We start from the raw sequence: 23,666 nt of genomic DNA on the forward strand, positions 1-23,666 counted from the left end.
GAAAAATGAGCCACCCACTCATCTTCTAAGATAGCAATTTCCAAGCGTGCTTTTTGTTCATGTAGAAGGGGGGTATTAATAACCCTCCAAAAAGCAGCCGGATCCTTTGATTTTGAGGCAGCGCATAGATTGTCCCAAGCCTCCCTTTTTATCGAGGCCTTTCTGTCCTTCAGTGCTAAATTGTAGTCCTTCCGAGCAGTTCTAATTAGGATTACATCCCGTGGTCTTTTATGAATTGCAAGTCTAAGCTTTGTTAAGGCTCTAGTGCAGTTCCTATCGAACCATTTCCTATTGGACTTTAAAAAGTTTTTCCTTTCAACCCACAAAGCTTCCTTAATAGTACTGGAGATAATATTAAAATGGGTTATTATTTCACAATGCTCTGCGTAATCATCTAAACATATCGAGAAACTATTCATGCATTTACTCAATATTTTATACAGGAAATCATCCGGGACCAGTCTGCTCCATTTAAGGTTGTAACCATTTTGAGCACCCAACCTCACGTCCTGGACCATTTGGTCCGGACCCTCTCTAGTATTAGCTACAGCAAATAGGTTCTCCATTTTTAATACCTGTGGCAGGTGATCACTCAATGGTAAGTCCATGATATTTACTTTGATCAATCTGCTCGCAGAGCTGAGTGTACATAGATTAAAATCAATGGTAGATGAGGCACCCCGACCAACAAATGTTGGTGCAAATGGCGTTGTATAATGTGCTAACTCATTTGAAAACCCAAAATTGAAGTTAAAAATTATCTCATTTAGTGAGTCGCCTAATAGGGTATGTTCAAAATGCGTTAAGTTGACATCTTGTTCCAGCATTAAACCACAAATACCCTTTTGGCCCTTTTTGCAGAGAGTACAATTAAAATCACCTCCCCATAATAGCATAACTTCAGCCCTCTTGCTCTTATCAAGTTCGTTTTGCATTTCTGTAGTTAATGTGTCAAGTACATCCTTAATCATGCCATCTGGACAATTATTGTAAAAATTAAAAAGAACCATCTTTGGACCCTTCCTTGTGTAAATTACAATTTTTTGATAGTAGCTGGATCCAGGGGAGAAGGAAATGTTATCGTATACTAGGAGATTAGATATGTATACAATCAACCCCCCCTTAGGTCTCCCATGTGTTCCACCCACCGCCGGGGTAAAGTATGTTTTGTAGCCATTAAGATGTATCGGGGTGGTAGCCCAAGTTTCTTGGAGGGCTAGGATTCCCACGTCAGTAATGGCCTCATCCCAGGTTGGATTGGTAATCTTTTGTTTTAGCCCAGCCACATTCCAAAAAAGCACCTTACAATAATCTTTTTCTGCAGTTGAGATATCTATACTGTCCCCTGGTCTGCTGACCAGGCTCCCTTGTATAGACTGATCCCCCACCTGTATTTCTAAGGTTTCATCCGGCCCTGGACAGCTTATCGAGCCCAAGCCCAAAGAGTTGTTAGGCAGCAAAGCATCTTCCTTGGTCTCGGGGAGTCAATCCACACTTTCCAAACAATCATACCGGTTGTAACATGGGAAGAACGGAGGGAACTGCGGGATGCCTGTGTACCCTAGGTCATAGCCTTGAGGGTAAGAATAAGGGGGCCTCCCTTTGTGTTTCACAGTGTTCCAACCATCTTCATGCCTCCCATTCCACTGTGTGTTGTGGTAATTATTATCAAAAGCCTGACCAGTATTACCACCGTTGTATCGTTTGTCCCTGGTCCAGCTCCACCTATTATCCGGTTGTTCACCCTCCGGATAAAAGAAGGATAAAGGCCTAGCCACAATAGACAGACCATAATTTCTTGGGGGCCTCGATGTAATAAATTCTGCGGTGCGGGGATTCTCAAATGTTATCACCACGCAGTCACCGTGTGTCCTTTTTTTGTTGTTATTATTATACCCCACCCAAGGAGCCCTTTCAACCATGAGAATATTGCTTTTAAAGGCTGGTGGCAAAGGGTAATTATCGTTTAGCCAATGTATTGTTTTATTTATAAGTCCCCCATTATTTTCATATGATTTATTATCAGGTTGTGGGACTCCAGTAAGGACTACCACGTATGGAGAGGCTTCTGGTGGTAGATGTATGTTTCTACGTGACTCCCTTTTTTCAACATTAGCTTTATCCTTAGGAGTTTGTGTGGGTGGTGCTGCTTTATCAGTTGTAGTTGAATTTTTAGGTATTGGTGTAGGTTTTGGAAGTGGATTAATGGTGGGTTTTGGAGGTGGATTGGTGGTAGGGTTTGATGGTGGATTGATAATGACATCATTTTTTGCAACTGTGGGTGGTCTATTCATAGTTGGTTTTTTTGGTGGAACTTTATTGTTCACATTAAAGCTAGGGGCACTAATATCTTTATGGATGTTAGTCAATATTGTTTCCAGACATCGTAGCCTAACCTCAATAGGTTCTAAAAGAATTTTTAGCATTGCAAAGATGTTATTATTAACCATGCTTAGGCTACTACTGTCCTCTCCCCCTCCCGCTTGGTTGTCAACTACCCCACTTAGTTCCAAAATTCCCTCCAAACTACTATCCAAGATGGTTTCGTCTGGCAGGCTTAGTGTTATGCCCACACTTACCCGGGGCCCCCCTGCGGTGTCATTAATATTGGCGTGTGCATCTAAGTTAGTGCTCACGTTCGACTGTGTTGGATCCAGCTGAATTGGGTCATGGATTTTGCTAGTCTGGGGTTTTTTCCCTTTTCGAGTGGTCGTTTTAATGGACTTTTGTTTAATACTCTTTTGTTTAGGGATTGCCCCCTCCTTCCTCCCCCTTTCACTTAGGGTACTAGCTGAGGTTTCATTTTCAATTACCACTGGGCCATTTTCCAGCAACAAGGAGAGATTTGGGGTCGCCTCCAGGCCTTCCTGCGAGGCTGGTAAATCAGAACCCTGAACCTTATGTACCGTTACAAGTGTTTTTGGAGCGGATGCATTATTGGGTGTGCAAGCTTGAGCAATATGGCCCAGAGAAGAACGTTTTGCCATGGCTAAGTCTTGGGACACCCTTCTGTCCATCAGTATGATCCCTTCATCTATGAGGGCGTGTGTGCGTACTATAAAGTCATCTAAGGTACCTGTTAATTTCTTTGCCCCAGCGGCTGCCATGCTTCTGGTCTCTGGGTGATTCATGGCAAACCCAACAAATAGCCCCCTAAACAATAAACTTAAGGCCAAGGACCAGTACCTATTTCAGTACAACAGGATCTCAGGGACTCACACTAATATATGGCAGCAAGTTTTTAGCCAACTTACAGTTTTGCAGTCTCGATGTCCTTTGGCTACTTGCAAACGGGCAGGGTGTCTGGCCCAGGCCAGGCTCCTCGGGCCTCTGAGGGCCTAAGAGGGCCCGCCCTTTGCCCGGGCTTCGCCCCGGGCTTCCCGCTCGCGTCCCGCGACGCGGGTTCGTGCCCGCCTTTGAACCCGCTCGCGCTCCCTGTGCGCGTCACTCTACGCGCCGCCGCGAGGCCTGCCGGGTGTTGTGGTTCCCGGAGCGGCGGCGCGGAGTTCTACGGGCGGTTGACTCCTGGCGATGGCGGCTTCTCCCTCTATGATGCAGCGTGGTGTCAGTAAGGTAGGTAGCGGTCTCCCCCGCTTTGCCGGTTCGTGCCCGCCTTTGAACCCGCTCGCGCTCCCTGTGCGCGTCACTCTACGCGCCGCCGCGAGGCCTGCCGGGTGTTGTGGTTCCCGGAGCGGCGGCGCGGAGTTCTACGGGCGGTTGACTCCTGGCGATGGCGGCTTCTCCCTCTATGATGCAGCGTGGTGTCAGTAAGGTAGGTAGCGGTCTCCCCCGCTTTGCCGGTTCGTGCCCGCCTTTGAACCCGCTCGCGCTCCCTGTGCGCGTCACTCTACGCGCCGCCGCGAGGCCTGCCGGGTGTTGTGGTTCCCGGAGCGGCGGCGCGGAGTTCTACGGGCGGTTGACTCCTGGCGATGGCGGCTTCTCCCTCTATGATGCAGCGTGGTGTCAGTAAGGTAGGTAGCGGTCTCCCCCGCTTTGCCGGTTCGTGCCCGCCTTTGAACCCGCTCGCGCTCCCTGTGCGCGTCACTCTACGTGCCGCCGCGAGGCCTGCCGGGTGTTGTGGTTCCCGGAGCGGCGGCGCGGAGTTCTACGGGCGGTTGACTCCTGGCGATGGCGGCTTCTCCCTCTATGATGCAGCGTGGTGTCAGTAAGGTAGGTAGCGGTCTCCCCCGCTTTGCCGGTTCGTGCCCGCCTTTGAACCCGCTCGCGCTCCCTGTGCGCATCACTCTACGCGCCGCCGCGAGGCCTGCCGGGTGTTGTGGTTCCCGGAGCGGCGGCGCGGAGTTCTACGGGCGGTTGACTCCTGGCGATGGCGGCTTCTCCCTCTATGATGCAGCGTGGTGTCAGTAAGGTAGGTAGCGGTCTCCCCCGCTTTGCCGGTTCGTGCCCGCCTTTGAACCCGCTCGCGCTCCCTGTGCGCGTCACTCTACGCGCCGCCGCGAGGCCTGCCGGGTGTTGTGGTTCCCGGAGCGGCGGCGCGGAGTTCTACGGGCGGTTGACTCCTGGCGATGGCGGCTTCTCCCTCTATGATGCAGCGTGGTGTCAGTAAGGTAGGTAGCGGTCTCCCCTTAGATCAGTCAATGAGGGAAGGCAGCAGTCCCAATCCTTCTGAGACCTCCAAGGCAGAGCTGCAGGTGGGTGGGCGGTTTTTTTAAATTAATGTTTAGTGCGTATGTATGAATGTTTGGTAATGAGTGCTGTGTATTGATGTGTTTGTGTGTGTGTCCACATGTGTGAGTGTGTATGGTGGATGTGTATGTGAGTGTGTGCGTGTGTGTCCCATCTGCCCCCACCCCTCCTAAAATTACCAGTCGCCACTGAGGAGCTCCATATGTTTGTATCTGTGGCTGTAATGCAGGGCAGCTAATTTGTTTGCTCTGTTGAATTGAAATACTTCATAGTAAATTTGTCTCTTTAGGCTTCAAAGGCATTCACAAAATTGCAGTACCTCATGTCATCTCTAGAGGTCCCTCTCAAGTCAGATGCAACAGCCTTAAAAGTGTTTCTCAAAGCTCCAATAGTTTAAGTGGTAACCTGACACCCTTTTCAAGGCAAAACCAAGTGCTCCAAAAGTCCTTCATATAGTGCGGTTCCAATATATACATTTGTATGATTAATATTTTAAAGATTTGTGACTGTATTCTGTAGACTAAATAAAAATGTCAAAGTTGGTTCTGATGATGAGTCTATATTGCAGCTTTCAATGGATGTCTTGATTGTTAGGGCAGTAGGTGCTGACATCTTACTGTACATAGGTACGAATGGTGATTGACTTACTACTCAATTTATTAGGCTACATTTTTGGTGGTATTAATCCTCTGTGCTAGTACATTGTGGTTATTTAGAGTGAGGTCAGTTTATAACTGCCATATGATGATGTTTTGCTGTGCTCTGTGATAAGAGTAGGCATCACATCAATACCATTTTACCTAGAAGTCTTTCTATTGAGATATAGTTACTTCAGTTTACTATAACTACTGAATGTCAAGTTGTTTTATAGTTTAAATGTTTTTTAGGCTGATTGAAGAAATGTTGGGCAGACACAAATGTAAACCATGTATCCCTACTGGCTCGCCCGTATAACTGCCTAGTTGTTATGTGTCTCACCGTTTAAAAAAAAATATTTTTGTAATGTGAAAATACCAATAAAAGTATTTTTTTAATTTGTTTTTACATTTAATTTGGTGGATCTCTCATTCAAAAGAACAATCACGGACATTTGTAGCCATCTGCAAGGTGGTTTAATATACACAATGACTCCACCTGTGGCCCTGGAGCCTTTCTCAAGGGTCAGGGTAGTAAATTCAAAACCCAGTACCTACACAAGCGTTTGCAAGTAAGCATAAGCAAATGACATACAATAAACATGGAGCTTACTGATACAAACAGGTGGCAGCCCTTTTGTAATTGTTCCATTGATATATTTCTGTTTCAGGCTCTGAACTGATTTAGAACTATTTCCTTGATTTTAATGTTTTTATTTGTTTGTACTCAAAAGCACCAGGGTAACTTCCCTTCATCAGATCTTGGAGCTGGTTTTATACAGCTAAAGCACATTAATATATTTTTTGTATTTTGAAGACCTAGTTTAAATATGCTTAATGACAGATTCGTGAAATAGTAATATTTTATCTGCACCGGATTAGGAATTTTTCTATGTGATGGGAAAACGTTTACAATTGCTTTTTTTGCCCACGGGGAATTGATTGTAATGTATCTGATACAGTATCGCACGTGCACTCGAATGTAATCTTTACGTGAGGAAGACAATTTTATCATGATCATTTTCCCACTGGGGCTTGATTGTTATGTACCTAACTACACTTCGAAAGTGTTACATTTGTTTTCTAGACTGTAGATAAATGGCTCACTGGTGTGAGATTATTTGTTACGCTATGTGCTCACTAGGGTTTGATTTAATTTTAATTATCAATACAGTTTAATTAACTTACTTTGGCTAGGTACTTTGATACACAAATTAACTGTACTGGAAAAGGAAATCATCTTTTATATTCTATATATGAGATTCATGAACATTTGGGGCCAGATGTAGGTATCCAAATACCGGTCGGAAACGGCCGAAAATACCGATTTTTGGCCGTTTACGACCGGTATTTGGATATTGAGATGTAAGGGCATGTTAAATTACAGAATTGGTAATTTTACCGAATTCGTAATTTTTCCGATTCGGTAAAATACTGAATTGTTCAAATTACCGATTCTGTAATTCCACACGTAGGTAGCACTGTAATCAGTGCTGCAAGGTTTTAAGAATTTGTTATTTACCACCAACTAGAAGTTGGTGGTAAATAATGAAAACCCTTCAAAAAGCATTTTTTTGCTTTAAAAAACGTGCCATGTTACAGACATACATGCCCTAAGGGCATGTATGTCAGCAACATGTGCACCCATGCACAATTGAGGGGTGCAACAGGGTGTCAAAGTGACACCCTGTCCCCCTTGCAAAATCGGTAATTTTACCGAATCAGAATTTACTGATTCGGTAATTGGCATTGATTTCTATGGGCCTCAAGGCCCATAGGAATCAATGGCAGTTACCGAATCGGTAAATACCGATTCGGTAATTACTGAATAATTCCGATTCGGTAATTTCAAAAGTGAAATTACCTACATCCCATTTACCTACTCGTAAATACCGAATCGGTATGATTTGGTATTTAAGAGTAGGTAAATCGAGATTACCTACATCTGGCCCTTAGTAAGGTACACAGTCAGTAGATGATTGTAAACCACAGCTCATTCCTGCATGAAAAACCACTAAATCACCACATCGCAGTTACTTAACTGTTAAGAGATTTAAAAGATGTGTGCATGTGTGGTAGTTGTATGGCACAAACCTAGAAAAAGACATCAGACCACTATACAATGTCAAAGGCAAAGATGCATTCAAAAGTAATTTGAGAGTTGGCAAGTGCGTGGACAGTTTGTGCATTATGAAGTAGTGTTATTGAAGAGGTGTTTCTGCATCTCTTTCTGGAATTGGGGCATGGTGTGTGTGGTCCCGATGGAAATTCTTTCAAACAATACAATGGTTGCCATTGTTAGCTGACAATAATGAATACTCTACAAAATGGAGGATGTAGTAAACTAGTTCTCCTTCCAACATGGCCACCTGCTGTCATCACACTTTCCTCTATGCTCCTACCTACTAGCCTCCCAGAATGCCTGTCTACATTCTATGTTGTACTTGGAGATTCCAGACTGGACTGGTCCCAGGTAGGAACTTCTACCTCCTGGTTTAATGACTGTATCTCGTTTGGGAACCAATCTCAGTTATGATGAGATGTAGACCAATGTCTGACTCACAGAAACAGAAGGAAGGTTGGCCAAAGGAACAGATCTCCTCTATGAACACTGAGGCCTCTTTCAAGCTCACCAGCTAGCAAGTCAAATGAGAGTTGGACCAATGCAATAGTGGCAGAGTCAAATAATCCCCTGTGTAATAATGGATGGTGTAAAGAGGCAGTGTGGACATCAATCAGATTACCCACTCTGCTCACATGCACTTGTAAAAGTTGCAGCTTGGGGCAACTGTTGAGGAGTTGTGGGACTGAAGGTGCTGTGTCCACATCTTTGGATTCCTTTGGCTGTACGGGGGCTTTTAATAATTGATGATCAGCACCAGGGAAGGCCAGGAGTGCTCGAGGATGGTCCTTCTGCTTTGTTGCGAGCCAGGAGGAAACTTCCAGCCGTCAGCTCAGCTTTCTGGAAACACCTACAACAGGAGGGTCCGCACAGATCTTGGTCCGAAAAGTGTTCCATAAGCTAGAATTAAACTCTAAATTATATTTCAAGTTTCGACAGTTGGAAGCCGGTCCATTCTCCAGTTCACAATGTACCTGCCAAACAGGCTGGGCAAGAGGCTATTTCCAAACATCGGCCTCTCAGAACATGCTTTGACCAGAATATGATGCATATTTTAACATTTGTTTTTGCAAACATATTTGTTTTATAGTTCTGCATGTATTAAAGACATGCCAGGCCTTCTCCAGTTGTGTTAGCCGGACATTTGGAGCAAATGTCCAACTTTCTCACAGTTCTCAAGACCTTAGATGTGTTCTCTTGAGAAGCTCCAGCTGTTGTACTTTCCCAAGAATACTGACAGATGGAAACAAGAAAATCTTCATAAATTTAATAGGTGCACTTTTTTAAACAAGAAAATAAAATCCTTAAAGACATATGTACTTCTTAAGGTTTTCATTTTTACCTGATGTACCAGTGCCTTTAGTATGAGTATATCCCCAACCATTTTCAGAGTGGAAACATACCAAGTGACATTTTTTCTAATTCCTACAAACCTGCAAGAATCTGTCCACACCCTGAAATTCTCACCTTCAACCCCCTGGAGGAGATTTACTCACAAGTATAACTATACTCCTCTGGTGCAAGCCCATATTTTGTCAGTGGCAGAGCTCAATTTGTGTTTATAAATTCTGCTATTTGCACATCTCACTTCAGGCCTGTGTTGAAACAGCATTGTGAAACAGACCCTATGTTCCCTGCTCAGGTTTCTAAACTCTGGCAAATTGTCTAACAGTTGGTGTAGTAAACTAGAATCGACACTGAGCCTAAAATAACATAAAAATACATTATGAACAAATCAAATCAAATTTCAAATGCTTTATTCGGTATATAGAATATAACCATATATTATACAAAAAAGAATATACAGATTATACATCATAGACCTTTTGTAAAGAAAATCGATTACCATACTAAAACAAGGGCATGAACTAAGTCTCCACAAAATTGGATAAATGAAATCATTTTTGGAGGACAAAGTTACGGTGTTTAGCTCAAAACATTTTACAAACAATTTATTGCATTATTACATTATTTCCTTTAAGTAAAGTGACAAAGTGCGTAATCCCAAAAAATGTATGAAATAAGATTGGAATAGCTCATGTTTCGTTTAGAGATATAGTTTCTAGTTAAATTCATGTTAAAATTATTGATAATATATGATAATTTCATCTAAATAAATAATCAATTGATTTAAAATACAGTAATGAAACCAATACAAACAACAATATACAGACTGTTAAAAAATTCCAGGGATCATGTTAATCTGAATCATAGGATGATCGATTTCCTACTGGAAACACACTTTAAAATGTAGGTGGCTACATGGAAACATACATCCGTGCTATTCAATTCGAACATAAACAGCAAGGCTTCTTTGGTAGTTCTTTTGTTATGTTTTAAAAACATAGGCTTTAAATATATTTTCCTATAAGAAATGTAAAATTTACAGAAAAGCATAAAATGGCAAATGCTCAGTTTGGATGTCCTGTCGCATGGGCAGGGCAAAGTGCTATTCCTTCCAGTATGGGGGAAGGACACTAGGTGGTGCACAGTGCCCAATCTCAGCCGGGTCAAGTCAAAACGATGTGAACTTCTGGTGACGGTTATCAAGTATTGTTGGAGACCTTCTGCGATATTGTGTTTGTTATAGAAAGCGTATGTTTGTTGGCTTGCATATCTGGCAGCCCTAACCTTCTTTGCATTTTCCAAGAACAGATCTTTTAGCTCTTTTTTTGGAAACGGGACGCCCAGTTCTGGGTTCAAAAATGGGTCGTGGTCAAAGACTGCCTTAAACCAGAACCGGATGTGCCTAAACCAGGGGATACGCATATGATATTCTAGTTTTAAACAATCCTTAATTACGGTGTGTGTGAATTCTGTTTCTGCTTTAGACCAAATGGATCTCCATAGGGAGAGGGGACGTAATGCGGCCAAATCTCCGATGTAGGCTAAACCTACTTCCCTATGTATGATCTCTATGGAAGCAGATGCCGGGGTACATAATAAGCGATTAAGGAAGGGATTTTCCTGAAGTTGAAGCAGCTTACAACTATTGGTGTTATGTCCCCACACACCAGCCCCTTACAGTGCAGATGACAAGCACCTCACGACGTAGATGTGGATCATTTCTTTTATTCTGCGGTTCCCCAGTTTAGTTGCGAATCTAAAGATGCTATTGGTGTTCCTCGACAGTTTTAGCTGTACACACTCCTGTTCGCTGGTCCAGCCCCCGTCCCCAGAAAAGGTTATCCTTAGGTAACAAAATTCCTTTACGGGTTCTAGCCTGACATTATCTAAAAAGAACGTCCTGTTTTGCTTGGTCTTTTTCCCACACGCCATTGTAAATGTTTTACCCTTATTAATTACCAGTTTCCGTGTATCTATAAAAGCAGAAAAGTTATCAATGAGATGTTGCAAACCGTTTTGCCGGTAAACTTTGTTCCCGATGCCTCCCGAATTCATTGAGCCGTGCGGACTTGAGCTGCCAGAGAGAGAAGAATCTATTCCTTCCCCGGCGGTGTATTTTTCTACCGAGTGGGCATTTGAAGTGAACACCTACCTAGAGGACCCCCCGAGGGGTGTACTCCTACCCTGGATCTTGCAACCACAGTGCACAGGGACCGTATAATTTCGTCGGATCTCTGTAATTTGGCCCTTCTGTCCTGAGGAAGCCCATAGATACGTGTGGCTGAAACACGACCGCGCCTGCGTCGACAGATATTCTGTGGAGGAGTCCGTTTCAATTGTTAAATTTGTGCTATACTGTAGCATAAGCGCCAGTTGAAATAATTTTGTTGGGGTAATTAGTTGCCCTAGACGCTGATACATAGGACTACCTGGCAGTGTAGCATTGGAATTCAGGAATGCGCACATAGACATACAAGTGTGTTTTTCCGTGTATTTTTTGTTTTTTTGTCTTTTGTAGGGCTTTGTTCTTTGTGCAATTTGAGTTTAAATATATATATATGTGATGTATATGTTGTATATTGTAATATATGGAAAGATTGAGTACAAGTGAAGGTACTTTTGTTGTATATAATCATTTGTTGCTTGTTTTTCGTGCTCCACCTAGTTGTTTGATACAGCTATATATGTGACCATAATTTGTGTATGTATTACTCTATAAAATTCATTTTTGGATATATCAAGGCTTTTTATTTAACCTTGATTACAAATAAACCCTGAATCGATCCCTCTGTGCCTCTTTGTATTTATATACATCTTTTTGATGTCATGTGCTCATGTACATGAGGGTAATTTGGGCACAACCCCCCCTTTCCGTTTCTAGCAAACCGTTTTGAGTGCGCGATAACAGTACTGCGTCGTCTGCATAAAGCAGAATAGGAATGGACTTACCATCAATACATGGTGCATCCACCGCGGTTGTTCTAAGTATCGTATCTATCTTGTTGATAAACAGTGAAAACAGAAGTGGTGCTAAAACGCATTCTTGCCTTATGCCTCTGTTAACTTTAAAATATGTCGTGCATTCGCCAGCCGTCCCATAACGTACCTTACATGTTAGTATTTCATATAGTCTATCGAGAAAGTATATGATTTCTTTAGGTGCTCCCATATCTATTAAAACAGGCCATAAGAGTGAGTGTTCGACCAAATCAAAAGCAGAACTGAGGTCGGCAAAACATAAATAAAGGCTTCCTTCCTTAACTGTTGTGTATTTATTGATGATGAGGTCAAGGTTGACGCATTGCTCCATCGTACCCATCCCCCTCCTGAATCCATAATGTACTGGTGATAAAATGGATTCCTCTTCTAAAATAAGATAAAAATACTTTATGAACAAATCATACAAATAAAGGCTGAAGAAACATTGATTTGCACAATAGTTCCAGGACTAAATATGTGGCACAACAATGCTCTGCCCACGTTAAAGAAAAATATGTGTCCTAATATGGTATAACTGTAGTTAAAAAGTCTTAGTGTGACCTGGATCCCGGCCCATTAAATACGCTTTTGTGTTTCTGTTTGGTCTAAAAAGGATAATGAAACACTTTGGAAAAAATATACAAAAAACTAGAGATAAACTTGAAGATAAAATGGCGAAAATCTCCATGGCCACCATGTACTTGCCGTTAGTGCTGAGGTAGGCAGAAATAAATGAGATCCAAACACTCAGGAAGGCGACCATGCTGAAGGTGATTAATTTAGCCTCGTTGAAGCTGTTGGGGAGATTCCTGGCCAGAAAGGCAATTATAAAACTTATGGTTGCAAGAAATCCAAGATATCCCAGCATGCACCAGAAAGCAATGGCTGATCCTTCGTGGCATTCTACTGTGATGATACCAGGGTGAGTGTGGGTGTTATAGACTGGAAAGGGAGGTGCGACAACCAACCAAACACTACAGAGAAGAATTTGGATTAGAGTAGAGAAAATTATGATTGTATATGACAACTGAGGCCCAACCCACCTCCTTAAGTCACTGTTGGGTTTGGTGGCATTGAAAGCAATGACCACCATGATGGTTTTGGCTAAGACACATGAGACACAAAGGGCAAAAGTGATGCCAAAACCTGCTTGGCGAAGAAGGCATTTCTCTGTTGAGGGGTAACCAATGAAAGCCAATGAGCAAAGGAAACACATGACGAGAGACAGGAGCAAGAGGTAGCTAAGGTAACAATTACTTGCTTTGACAATCGGTGTGCTTCTGTAATGAATGTAGAGTCCAAGGATGGCAACAGGAATTGATGAAGACAAAAGGCTGACTGCAGCCAAGATGGCTCCAAAGGTTTCCATGTAGGAAAGAAACTCAATGATCTTTGGGATGCATCGGATTCGTTTCTCATTGGACCAGTGATCCCATGGACATTTGAGGCATTCAATGGAATCTGATAGATGACAAGAATGAAACATATTTAATTCTTACTTATTGACCACTGAAAAATCATAACACAAGCTCTCATACCGCAGGTCCCATTACCTGTTTGGTTGGAAATCTCTCCCCGCAGACAGGGAACGCACTGATAGCAGCAAATGGGCTTTGTTGGTATAGTAGCTTTTCTGAATCCAGGAGGGCAGCTAGGACTACAAACAGAGACAGGGACCTGGAGACAACAAACAACAATACATGAAAACAGAGGTGAAACATAATTCTCATTCTGAGTACACAAACTCCAAAGGGCAAAACTGTACACACTACAGACACAATCAAAGCACCAAGGAAAACAAAACATGAGGAAACATCAGTATTTCAAAGAGTCTCTTTTCTTGTAATATGAGATGATTTATGCTGCATGGCGCATTCTGCCTCAGCTAGTGGTTTGCCAATGGAATTTATTTATACAAATGTCTATGAGAGCATAAACATTTCACAAGGTACTAATACATACCAGTCAAAGGAGAACATAGGCCAGAGGTATCATGGTGGTTTGTGTTTGTAAGGCTTCAACATAGTGGCATACAGTGCTCATGCAGATGCCCATTGTTCAATGCAGTAAACTAAAATTATAATTTGATTATTTTTTTCATATACAGTTGTCATATAGCAAGTCCTGGTGAGTTGATGAGGAGGTGATAAAGTGGTGGTGTTCACTATTCTTGTGAAACACCCTTTAATGAATCAAACATTCTAACTGCTCCTGAATCTGCAAAACCTCAAATGATCATTGGTTTTTAAAGTCAAAAATTAATTATTCACAAGGAGAAAGTTTTCCATTCCTAACAATTTCAATTGTGAGATGGACAGCACTAGCATCAGGGAAGAAGACAAGTGTCTCATGGACCATTGAACACTCACAATGTATGTCTCCAATCACTGCTATTTATGGAAATTATTTGTAGACATTCTCCTGAATTGATGACAAGCGCAGTGGTCAAAACTCATCCATGCCATCTATTTAATTGACTGAGGAAATGCAGGAAGCACACAAATGTTTTTGTCAGGGTGTATTTACACGAGACATGGTTAACACAAATCTAAATGTTTTTTTATTTGTATTAGCCAGAAATATTACAGTCTCATTTTTGGCAGGAATAATGTTGAAACTGGATTCATGATTCTGGCTGTTTTTTTTCTTTCAACCTGTTGATTGTTCTATTCACTCGTGCAGATATGAAGGGAGGCTTCACGATGAAGCTGCGAAATAACTGTGCTCAATATATGATCCATAAAAGCTTTTCTTAAGGCAGCAGCTGATATGGAAAGAACTCAGTCTGCACAGACGTCCTGTCACCATATTCTCAGAGCTGAGAGAAGATGGAGAATATTACCATCATTAAATGCCATTTCAAAAGTATGGACAGGCCTAACCCTGTACAGAAAATGCATACGTAAACTACACCTTGCCTGCAAAACTCCTTTAAAAAAGGGCAGAGGGTTTGAAATCATTTTGATTCAAGCCATGCTGATTTTGAAAGGAGTAAAGAAGATAAGATATGCTAATTACCCTTCTGCAACACAGGAAAAGTAAGTGGAACAAGCATATAGCCATCAAGTTGCATGGTTATAAGGGCTTCACTAAAAGTGCCACAGAGTTCACTCCAAGCTTCCTTATGTTCAGGAAAGAAACTGCATTTTCTTTGAACTACTTTGGTTTCATGTGACATGTTTGAACGATACAGAATATCTACAGAAGAACAGATGGTTATCTCACAATCTAGAGACCAAAAAACTGAAAGAACCAAGGCTTGCTACAAATACCTAGTCAGGAACCTAATGGTCTTGCTAGGAGATTAAGTTCTGCTTTTATGTGTTTCTGGACACAGAGCAATTGAGAAGGGTTTGCACATAAAAAATTGATATCAGGAGTATCAGAATATTGCCCTATAGAAGCATCAATGTAAAACCTGACACCAGAATGTCAAGGTGAGGAATGGACATATATTCCCAAATTAAAGCTCAGGGACCTGTTTTACAGCAGAATGCAGACACTTCCTCACAAGGTAGTAGACACTACTCATATGTCTTAATCAAGAGCAACTAATTGAGATTCAGGCAATGAAAGCTGGATGCTACTTCATGGAGATGTGCCAGAAACACCAGCAATCCCACCCCAGGAGAAGTCCAATAATAGACAGAACCGAGACTGAGTCTGGTTCCTGCCCCTGACCCTCAAAAGCCTGTTCTTGTACCAGGGTTGTTACCATCTAGTGCTCCAGAAGCAGAATGGCCACATCCGAGAAGTTTGGCCAGTGAGCACAAACTGTGCATTTTGTCACAAATGATTCACTTGACGCTTCAAGGCACCCATCATTGCATGTTGGCAACATGAATCCATTAGCTAAAAAATACAGGTGGAAAACACAGTACTTGTGATGGGAAAGTGTAGGGTTTGGTTGTAGCTGCTACACTGACAAGAGCTATATGACTGGTCGTTGTGCAGTTGTACTATCCGCTCATAAAATTGATTATTAGATATTTTTGTCCTCAGAGGATGAATACCCTATCCAAGAGAAAATGGTATAGATTCCATTAGGACACATATATGATATCTCTAGGTAGAATCTCCTTATCTAAGGTCGCTTGTTCCTACACCTTAAATCCACAACCTCTTCATGCAGTGGATTGCAGCTCTAGACTCTACTAGGGAAATTAAATGATTATACAATATCTAGCAACAACAATATCAAAGTAGACAACCATAATATTGGGCTCTAGCTACTTATAATTAAAACAACAAAATTAATTAATCCAAAATATTGTTTTACAGGAATATTTAAAGTTAAAGAATATCTAATGCAAACATGTAGATTACAATGATACTGACTTATATATCATTAAAAATTACAAAAGTATCAAAACCAAAATACAGCAAAAAATATAGAATATACTCTAATATACTCTATTTCGTCATTATGCTATAGAAGCAGATGATTCAGCCATTGTTTTCAGCCTAGAGTTTCTTTACTTTCCATTGCAGAAAATAATTTGATAAACAGTTGCTCTCTGTCCCAACTAGTTCACCGCTAATTCCCCAATTTTTAGACCTAGGACTAAAAGAACTGCAGAACTGGTTGCTCTCAGACCGCTTATTCATGGGGTCAGCCTATGGGTCACACCTGAGCTAAGTGGGTTTAGAGACTGCCTTGTAGACTTACTGAGTGCAGGAGGCGCCAAGTCAGTACCCCGGGTCAAGTTCGTTTTTGACTGGCTGAGTAAGTTGGGATTGCAAAGGCTAAGGGCTGACCTGATAAACATGCGTAAAGATGATCTTAATATCTTGAAATCCTGCTATTGGCCTTCTATCCATGTTGGACACACCAACAACCAATCAAATGGTTCACTGGCAAATACATTTTGGAGGCATTTTTAGATCTTGCTTCTTCTCCCTTAGCGAAAAGTCTCTACATCCATTTCCAATTCAGCACTCTACCCCTGAGATATTTTACTACCAAATGGAATAGGGACCTAGCCTCTAGCACTTGTCCGGCATGTGGCTTGGAAAATGAAGAAGAGATACATATATTGTTTTTTTGACCTGGCTATCTGGGGCCACGCTGGAAATGGATTGCCCAACTGTCTCGAGGTCTGAAGGTGCACAGATATTTAGTGGCTTCCAGAATTTTAAAGAGCAACACCTCTCCTGTTGTTGTTATAGATCTTAATTAATATCTACAGGTGGTCTGGCTCAAACCTGGTAAACTGTAGTCTGGGATTGCTAGGGAACAAGACACATTTTGATTATTATACAGTTTCAACTAATACATACTTTAAAAAATTTTTATGGAATTTATGGAAAAACTCTTGGACTCTTGCTTGTTTGCACACAGCCCTAGCTCATTTTGTCACTTCTATTGTATATAGGAACGATTTAGGAACACATTTGTAGTAGTATTTTGATTTATATCACAAGACTGATGTTATAGGTTTTTTTAAACTTGTATTTATTGTAACATTCAGTGTTTGTACAATTTGATGGTTCTTGGATACCGAATAAAGTATTACTACTACTATTACTATAGAATATATATTTTGAAATATAGAATGCATTTTATTACGATCCTTTTTACATTTTAAATGTTACATACATTTTAAAATATATTTAAAATAAATTTGATGATTTTAACTTGCTATTATTTTTGAAAAATTTACTTTACATTACAATTAATTAAACATAACATAGCGTCTAGATTAAAATATTTAATTTGCAAAAAATAGATCAATTTAGACAACATAATAATTTTATAAACACAAATTTAACTAGAAAAGAGTACAATCATTTTTTTTACTTTAAACAATTAAATAAATACAGATAAATCTACAAATATATAAAACAATTATGAATACATTTAAATTAAAATATATTTGTAGGGTGAGCCAGATTTACCATTCCCACTCCTAGCTAAGCAACAATCGGGAACACATTGAACTCTGGAGTAGTCAGATTAACTTTTCTCACTCCAAACTAAGCAACACTTGGAAAGTGTTGGACTCTGTGGAGTCAAATGTACTATGCCCACTACAAAACTGTGCAACATTGGAGAAAAAGTTAGACTCTAGAGGAGTCAGATTTACTATTCCCAATTACTATTCCCACTCCAAACTAAGTAATACTGGGGAAAACACGAGACTCTAATGAAGTAAACAAGTCCAAATCCAGACTAAGGCCCTCATAATGATGGCGGGCAGATGACCACCAACAGACTGACAGTGGCAGTCCGCCTGCCATCCAGGGCATCGGTCCGACTGCAGCAACACAATGCAGCCGTTCGGACGGCAGATGTTGGGGGTAGGACTGCTGCCTCTGACAGGATCAAAGATCCAGTTGGGATGGAGGTCTAATTACTAACCCTACAATGGAGGCAGTGCCTGTGCAAGCACCACCTTAGGAATTCGGATAGCCCATTCTGACTGCCTGTTCATTGTGGTCCCACTGCCAGGAACGGGCACAGTGGAAAGGTATTTGGGGGCCATAAGCAGTGGGCCGTCCCCCATAAGTCACTTTTGGGTGCCCCACACACATCCATGCATGGAAGTGCAATACGTGCCTTTTACTACTGGTGCCCTTTTCCTTGGCTGCAGCACAAGCTGCAGTAGTAAAAGGCACTTTATAACAGCCTGCACAATGGTCATATCCTAAAAGGGAGGGTGGGGCTTCTGACTCATTGTCAGATGCTCTCCTGTTCAAAATGATGATGGTTGGTGGTCTGGCTGACCGCCATCATAATAAGGTCCTAAGGGTAATTGGGGAAAACAATGAACAAAGGGCTCAGAAAACTCTTCAAGAAACTCACACCTGGAGGCCGAAAGGATCACTCACATGGGGCCTTTTCTCGTCCCTCTGGGTTCTTGGCTGCTGATCCCAACACCAAAACGGCAATTACTTAGCTCAGAATTTCAGCTGCCTTTTGAAGCTGCTCTGCAGTTAATTTTAATTTTTATTCCCTTACCTTTTTCTTTTCCATCACAGCTGTTTCTTATTTAGCTCCTACCTGATGTATGTTTCCTGCCATGTGGTGTATGTTGTAATTTACTTTTCCTGTTCTATTACGATATGAGGGCCTCACTCTTGCTGGAAGTTTTGTCACAACAAAGATGTGTTATTTTGCTTGTTTCCTTGCTCCATCCAATTGCTGATCCTGACTCTTCACTCCTTTAGAATTCCAGTGATGGATTCCTTATTTCTGGCTTCTTCAATCCTTTGAAATCTTCATTCAGCAAGGAGGTTTCATATGCCTTTAGATTTTTCCTCCTGAGAAGATGGCAACTTCACAAGAACACTTGCCTACCCAATATTACAGAGTTTGGTAACATTTTGCTATCCAGAAATAGTTGCCCTAAATTAGGACAGTGGAAGACCAGGATCCACATTATAGGTAAGCGTCCAGTCCTGAACAAAGTAATTATATTTGACATATACATTTAAATTAGCAAAATACATTAATTCACAAAGTCTATTTTTAATTTGAAACAATTATTAACAAATCTTAAATTAAAGGAAATATGGTTTTGAAACTCAGAAACAAATGTTTAAGTAAAATAAATTCTTTTTTAATAAAACATTAAAAGATATTAAGTCAAAATAAATCACAAATATTTCAATTCGGACATTTTCAGTTTTTCAAATTTTACAATACACACCTAAAATCCCTATAGAACTAACTAACCCAAACAATAGACCGAGACAATATATTTTGAAATAGTAGACCACAAAATAACACGTGTTAATTAAAACATGATTACCTTCAAATATATTAAAATATTTCTTTAAGTTCTACCGCTCAAAACCCTATTAAGCCCACCCTATTGAAAAATCAAGAGCATTATTTCACTATTATTAACATTTAACCAAATAAGTAAGAACACATTTTTTGTAAATAATATATCAAAATAATATTTGAATACACTACCCACCAAACATACTTAAAAAAACTAAACTATTGAAAAACATTACAATAACAAATCTAATTAACATATTAAAATAAACAAAAACAATAAAAATACCAAAAATCACTAAATGAACCTCTGCCTAACCCTGGGAGTTTGACACACAAAATAGTCAGGCTTAAGTTAGAGGCAATGTGTAAAGTATTAATGCAGCACACAAACAGTAATAAAGTTAACACACAACACAAGAAAAATTCCACACCAATTTAGTAAAATATAGTAACTTTAAATAAATGATTTGACATCAAAACAACAAAAATCAAATCAGTAGAACTAGAGTTATGAATTTGTAATTTTTTTTGTAAAAACTAGGGCCTAAACGATCAAAGCGACAACCGTGGACATGTAGTCGCACAATACTGGGTCAAACTTGAAAAATGTGTCAGGCTACGATGTTGCTCGGTACAAATACAAGAAGTGGAGTGAGCACAGTTACCACTTACCTTCGGACTTATGAGAATGTTCAAGAAAAATGTTTTGAGATGGTAAAGTTCAGTGGGGCAAGGCTGCAGGCAGTGTCAGAAGAGGGAGCATCATCATTGGGGAGTCTCTGGACGAAGTTGCAGTGAAGATTTTTCTGATCTGGTTAGTTTTGAAAGTTGAAAATCTCCAGCGGGATGATGCAGGACGCTGTAGAAGAAGACAGTCCCAGGAGGTCGGATACCCATTTGACAAAGAACGACTGAAAAGGATTTGATGTTGAAGATAAGAATACATTGGAAGCAGCTGCAAAGTTAGTCCAATGAGCAGCTTGGTCCAAGTCTTCCTTCGGTTCTTAGAGCAGTTTTAGCCCAAATAATTTGAAGGTATGAGTTTCTTATTGTGGCTATCAAGTCACCTTCAGCACCACAACCAAGGGTCCAGGACTGGTGGGGCAACACATGGGAGTCCAAGTGCAGTTTCAAGATGGTGGAAGCCTTTAATGTCACAGTGGCTCTGAACAGAAGGCCAGAAAACTATCCCTTATAGTCACTCTGGTAGTCTTGGGTTCAGGTGAAAATGCACAGCTCAAACAGCAGGGCTGGCTTCTGCATTTTTAAAGCTGACTCAAGGCAGCTGAGCCGTCCTTAAAGGTGCAGCAAATCAGTCTTGTGGAGTACACAGCAGCCCACTGAAGTAGGCAGTTCTCTGAAAATCCTTCTGCAGATCCAGAAAGTTAACTGAAGAGTGGCTCAGAGGGCTTTATTTTTATGTGTGGTGCCTCCTTTGAAGTTGGGAGACGTTTCTAGAGGTTTCAAATTGAAGTACTTGGTATTTCCTGACTCCCCTGCCCTGACTCCAAGCTGGCTGCAGAGACAATGCGGAGGCCCATTGTGTGAAGACAAGTCAGCTGCCTATTCGGTTGCAAGTGGGCAATGTCAGTAGGTGGTCAATTTAGGCACACCTAATCCCTCTATTGTGGGACTGTCTGGGAGGAATTCTCAAAGTCTAACTGTTAGTTATACCCAGTCATGTGACCCAAACAGCAGGTAATACAATGAAAAACAAATTGCTCTAAAGTTACAATGTGAAGTGTGCACCTTGTTGGGAGGCTCTGCTCGCCACCCAATTTAAAGTGAAAATAATAACTAGGGCTTGCGTCCTAGACACGAGGTGCACTTCAATGGTCCACTACAACAGTGGAAAATGTTTAAACAATGCAGAATAAAACATTTCAACAACGTAAACAATAAATCAAAATGTAGAAGTGATCAATGTTTGAACAGAGCATCCATAGGTGACAAAAACACTAGTAAACAGCGTGTTGCACAAGTCGATTTAATGTTCATGCGAAATGAGTCTGAAAAGAAATGTTCTGATTGAAAATGAATTCAGGTTCAACAGACAAACTTCTGGCGCTGTGGCCGATCCCAATGCATTTCAGGCATTCACAATTTCCCTTCGTCAGGGGATTCTATAAACGGGAAAACTACAATGAATATCATGACATTACACAATATGAATTTTTTTTAAAAACAGTCTCTAAATGAGCTGGACATGCATATGGCTTAACACATGAGGACTTGTGACTGTGCATCATAAAAGTGACATTCAAAACCTGGAGCTTTACCCACACTGGTGTGTGAAGGTAAGAAAATCTATAAGATAGAAAACAGTTGGGCCTACGACAAGAAAAACACCCAAACCAGAGTGGAGCAATGACATGTGCATAAAAGATGTGCATTGAGCAACCAAAGTGCCCGTAGAACTGGACGTGGGCTCTATATATCAAAAACATGCCGAGCTGCAATAGTGCGTGTTACAAGAAACACAGGGTCTCTGGGATTTCACACTCATCTCAAGCGTTTTCATCTATACGCTTGTTTCTGCACTCAGTCACGCTGAGTTTCTCTCTGACGGATTAAGGTACCCTGTTTACAATGGTGCATCTTTCACTCATTTATTTTCCAAGTTTCACTCTGGATCACTGTTCTAGTGTCTTTGTATTGGATTTGGCCCTTTATGGCAAGTTCACCTCTGAACTTTTTTTCCTTAAGGTCTGACATGGTGGTAGTGGTTTTAGGCCTCTGGGCACTTTAGCACTGTGGCCCAGTGTAACGTGCGTGCACTCTCTGTGTACATGTATTAAGATTGGCCTGCCCTCCCATAGGAATGCATGGGGGATTCCCTGATAAATGTGGGTCAGTAGTAAATCCTGATATGAGAGACGCAGCATGGTCAAGTCTGGTATGTATGAAATGGTATTAATAAATGCTGCGCAATGGAGTGCGCAGGATTATTGTGGTTATGTTAGAAATGCCACTTTTAAGAAGTTGGCATTTCTGTGTGCTATGGGTCTGCCTGCCTGATGTGAATTTCATGTCTTTGTTTTGAGTGACAGGGGCTGGTGAGGTGTGGGTGGCTCCAGGAGGGGCAGGGTGAGTCAGCGGTAAGCTGAATTGGCCATCTACATTTTGAGTAGTGGGAGGGGAAGTCCCTGGCCCCTGAATAGGATGGTGCCTGCCCTAGTGAATGCTGGCTTTGCCCCCTTGTGGTGTGTCTGAAGATGAGTCCCCACCTAACAATAAGGAAGAGGAGCCTGGTAAACAGAGTGCTCCAGAACCAGTTGTAACTGGTTCCCCTAAGCCCTGTACTCTACAGACAAAGGAACATGTCCTATAAATAAAGGGGTTGTGACCCCATGAAAGTTGTTGTGCTGTTCCTGACTTGAGGGGGGCCTGCTGCTGCTGGGCTCCAGGAGGAACTGCCATGAGGGACTGCCTCCCTGCTGGAGGGCCCTGTGTGCTGGCCAGCCTGGGCCCAGCCTTTGCCCCCCTGGACTTTGGACTTTTAGCCTTGGGAGCGCTTTCCCTGTATTGGGGAGAGTGCTGGAGATTTTGCCTCAGCGCTTAGAGAACACTTCTATTTTTAATTTACGGCACTGGGCTGTTGCCTGGGAATTCCACCCCGCACTTTGAATTTAATTATTGGCGGGTGCCGACCCCACATTCTCTCTTATTTGACTAGCGGGTGCCCACCCAGCTTTATGCACATTTTACGAGCGGGTGCCCACCCCGCATTCGTGCCGCATTGATGTCTTTTTAGCGGGAGACCACCCTGCAACTGTGCTCCACTAGTGGGAGCCCACTACATGTATTTATACTTTTTAAAAACCGAAGCAGGAGCCCACCCGCCGGTTCTGGCCCCCCGCATAAGGCCGCTGCTGAGACACAGAGGATTCACAAGAGGGGCCGCCGTGCTGCCCACAGTGACCCAGAAGCCAGGCAGAGCGGCCTGGTTGTGGGCGGGGTACTCCGCAAGCAGTCAGAAGCAGACGGGAGCCTACCCAGCGCTCCTGTACCCAAATGAAAAAAGGAAGTGGATGGGAGCCTAACCCGCGCTCCTGTGCCCAAAAGAAGAGAGGGAAGCTGAGAGGAGTCGTGGAGGCAGGGCTCCTGCAGCCACGGTCCGAGCCCTCCTTGTGACCCGTATAGGTGTAGAGAAGGGAAGAAAGCATCCTACCCGCCTCTCAGGGCATATCGGTGACGACAGCTGAAG

The 23,666-nt window shown here is 41.9% G+C and overlaps 1 protein-coding gene across 1 annotated transcript in view; it reads right to left on the bottom strand.

The window, feature by feature from the left end:
- Positions 1-12,271: 12,271 nt before the first annotated feature.
- The window catches only part of LOC147678559 (vomeronasal type-2 receptor 26-like), a 30,695-nt gene continuing 19,300 nt past the window's right edge, over positions 12,272-23,666 (bottom strand). The window contains exons 3-4 of the mRNA XM_086946599.1: positions 13,284-13,407; positions 12,272-13,191 (exon numbers count right to left, since the gene is read on the bottom strand). Of these exons, the coding sequence (XP_086802725.1) occupies positions 12,272-13,191; positions 13,284-13,407 (1,044 nt within the window). The remainder of the gene's footprint in view (positions 13,192-13,283; positions 13,408-23,666) is intronic.

Source organism: Lissotriton vulgaris, chromosome 12, assembly GCF_964263255.1.
Source record: "Lissotriton vulgaris chromosome 12, aLisVul1.2, whole genome shotgun sequence".
Taxonomy (NCBI): Eukaryota; Metazoa; Chordata; class Amphibia; order Caudata; family Salamandridae; genus Lissotriton; species Lissotriton vulgaris.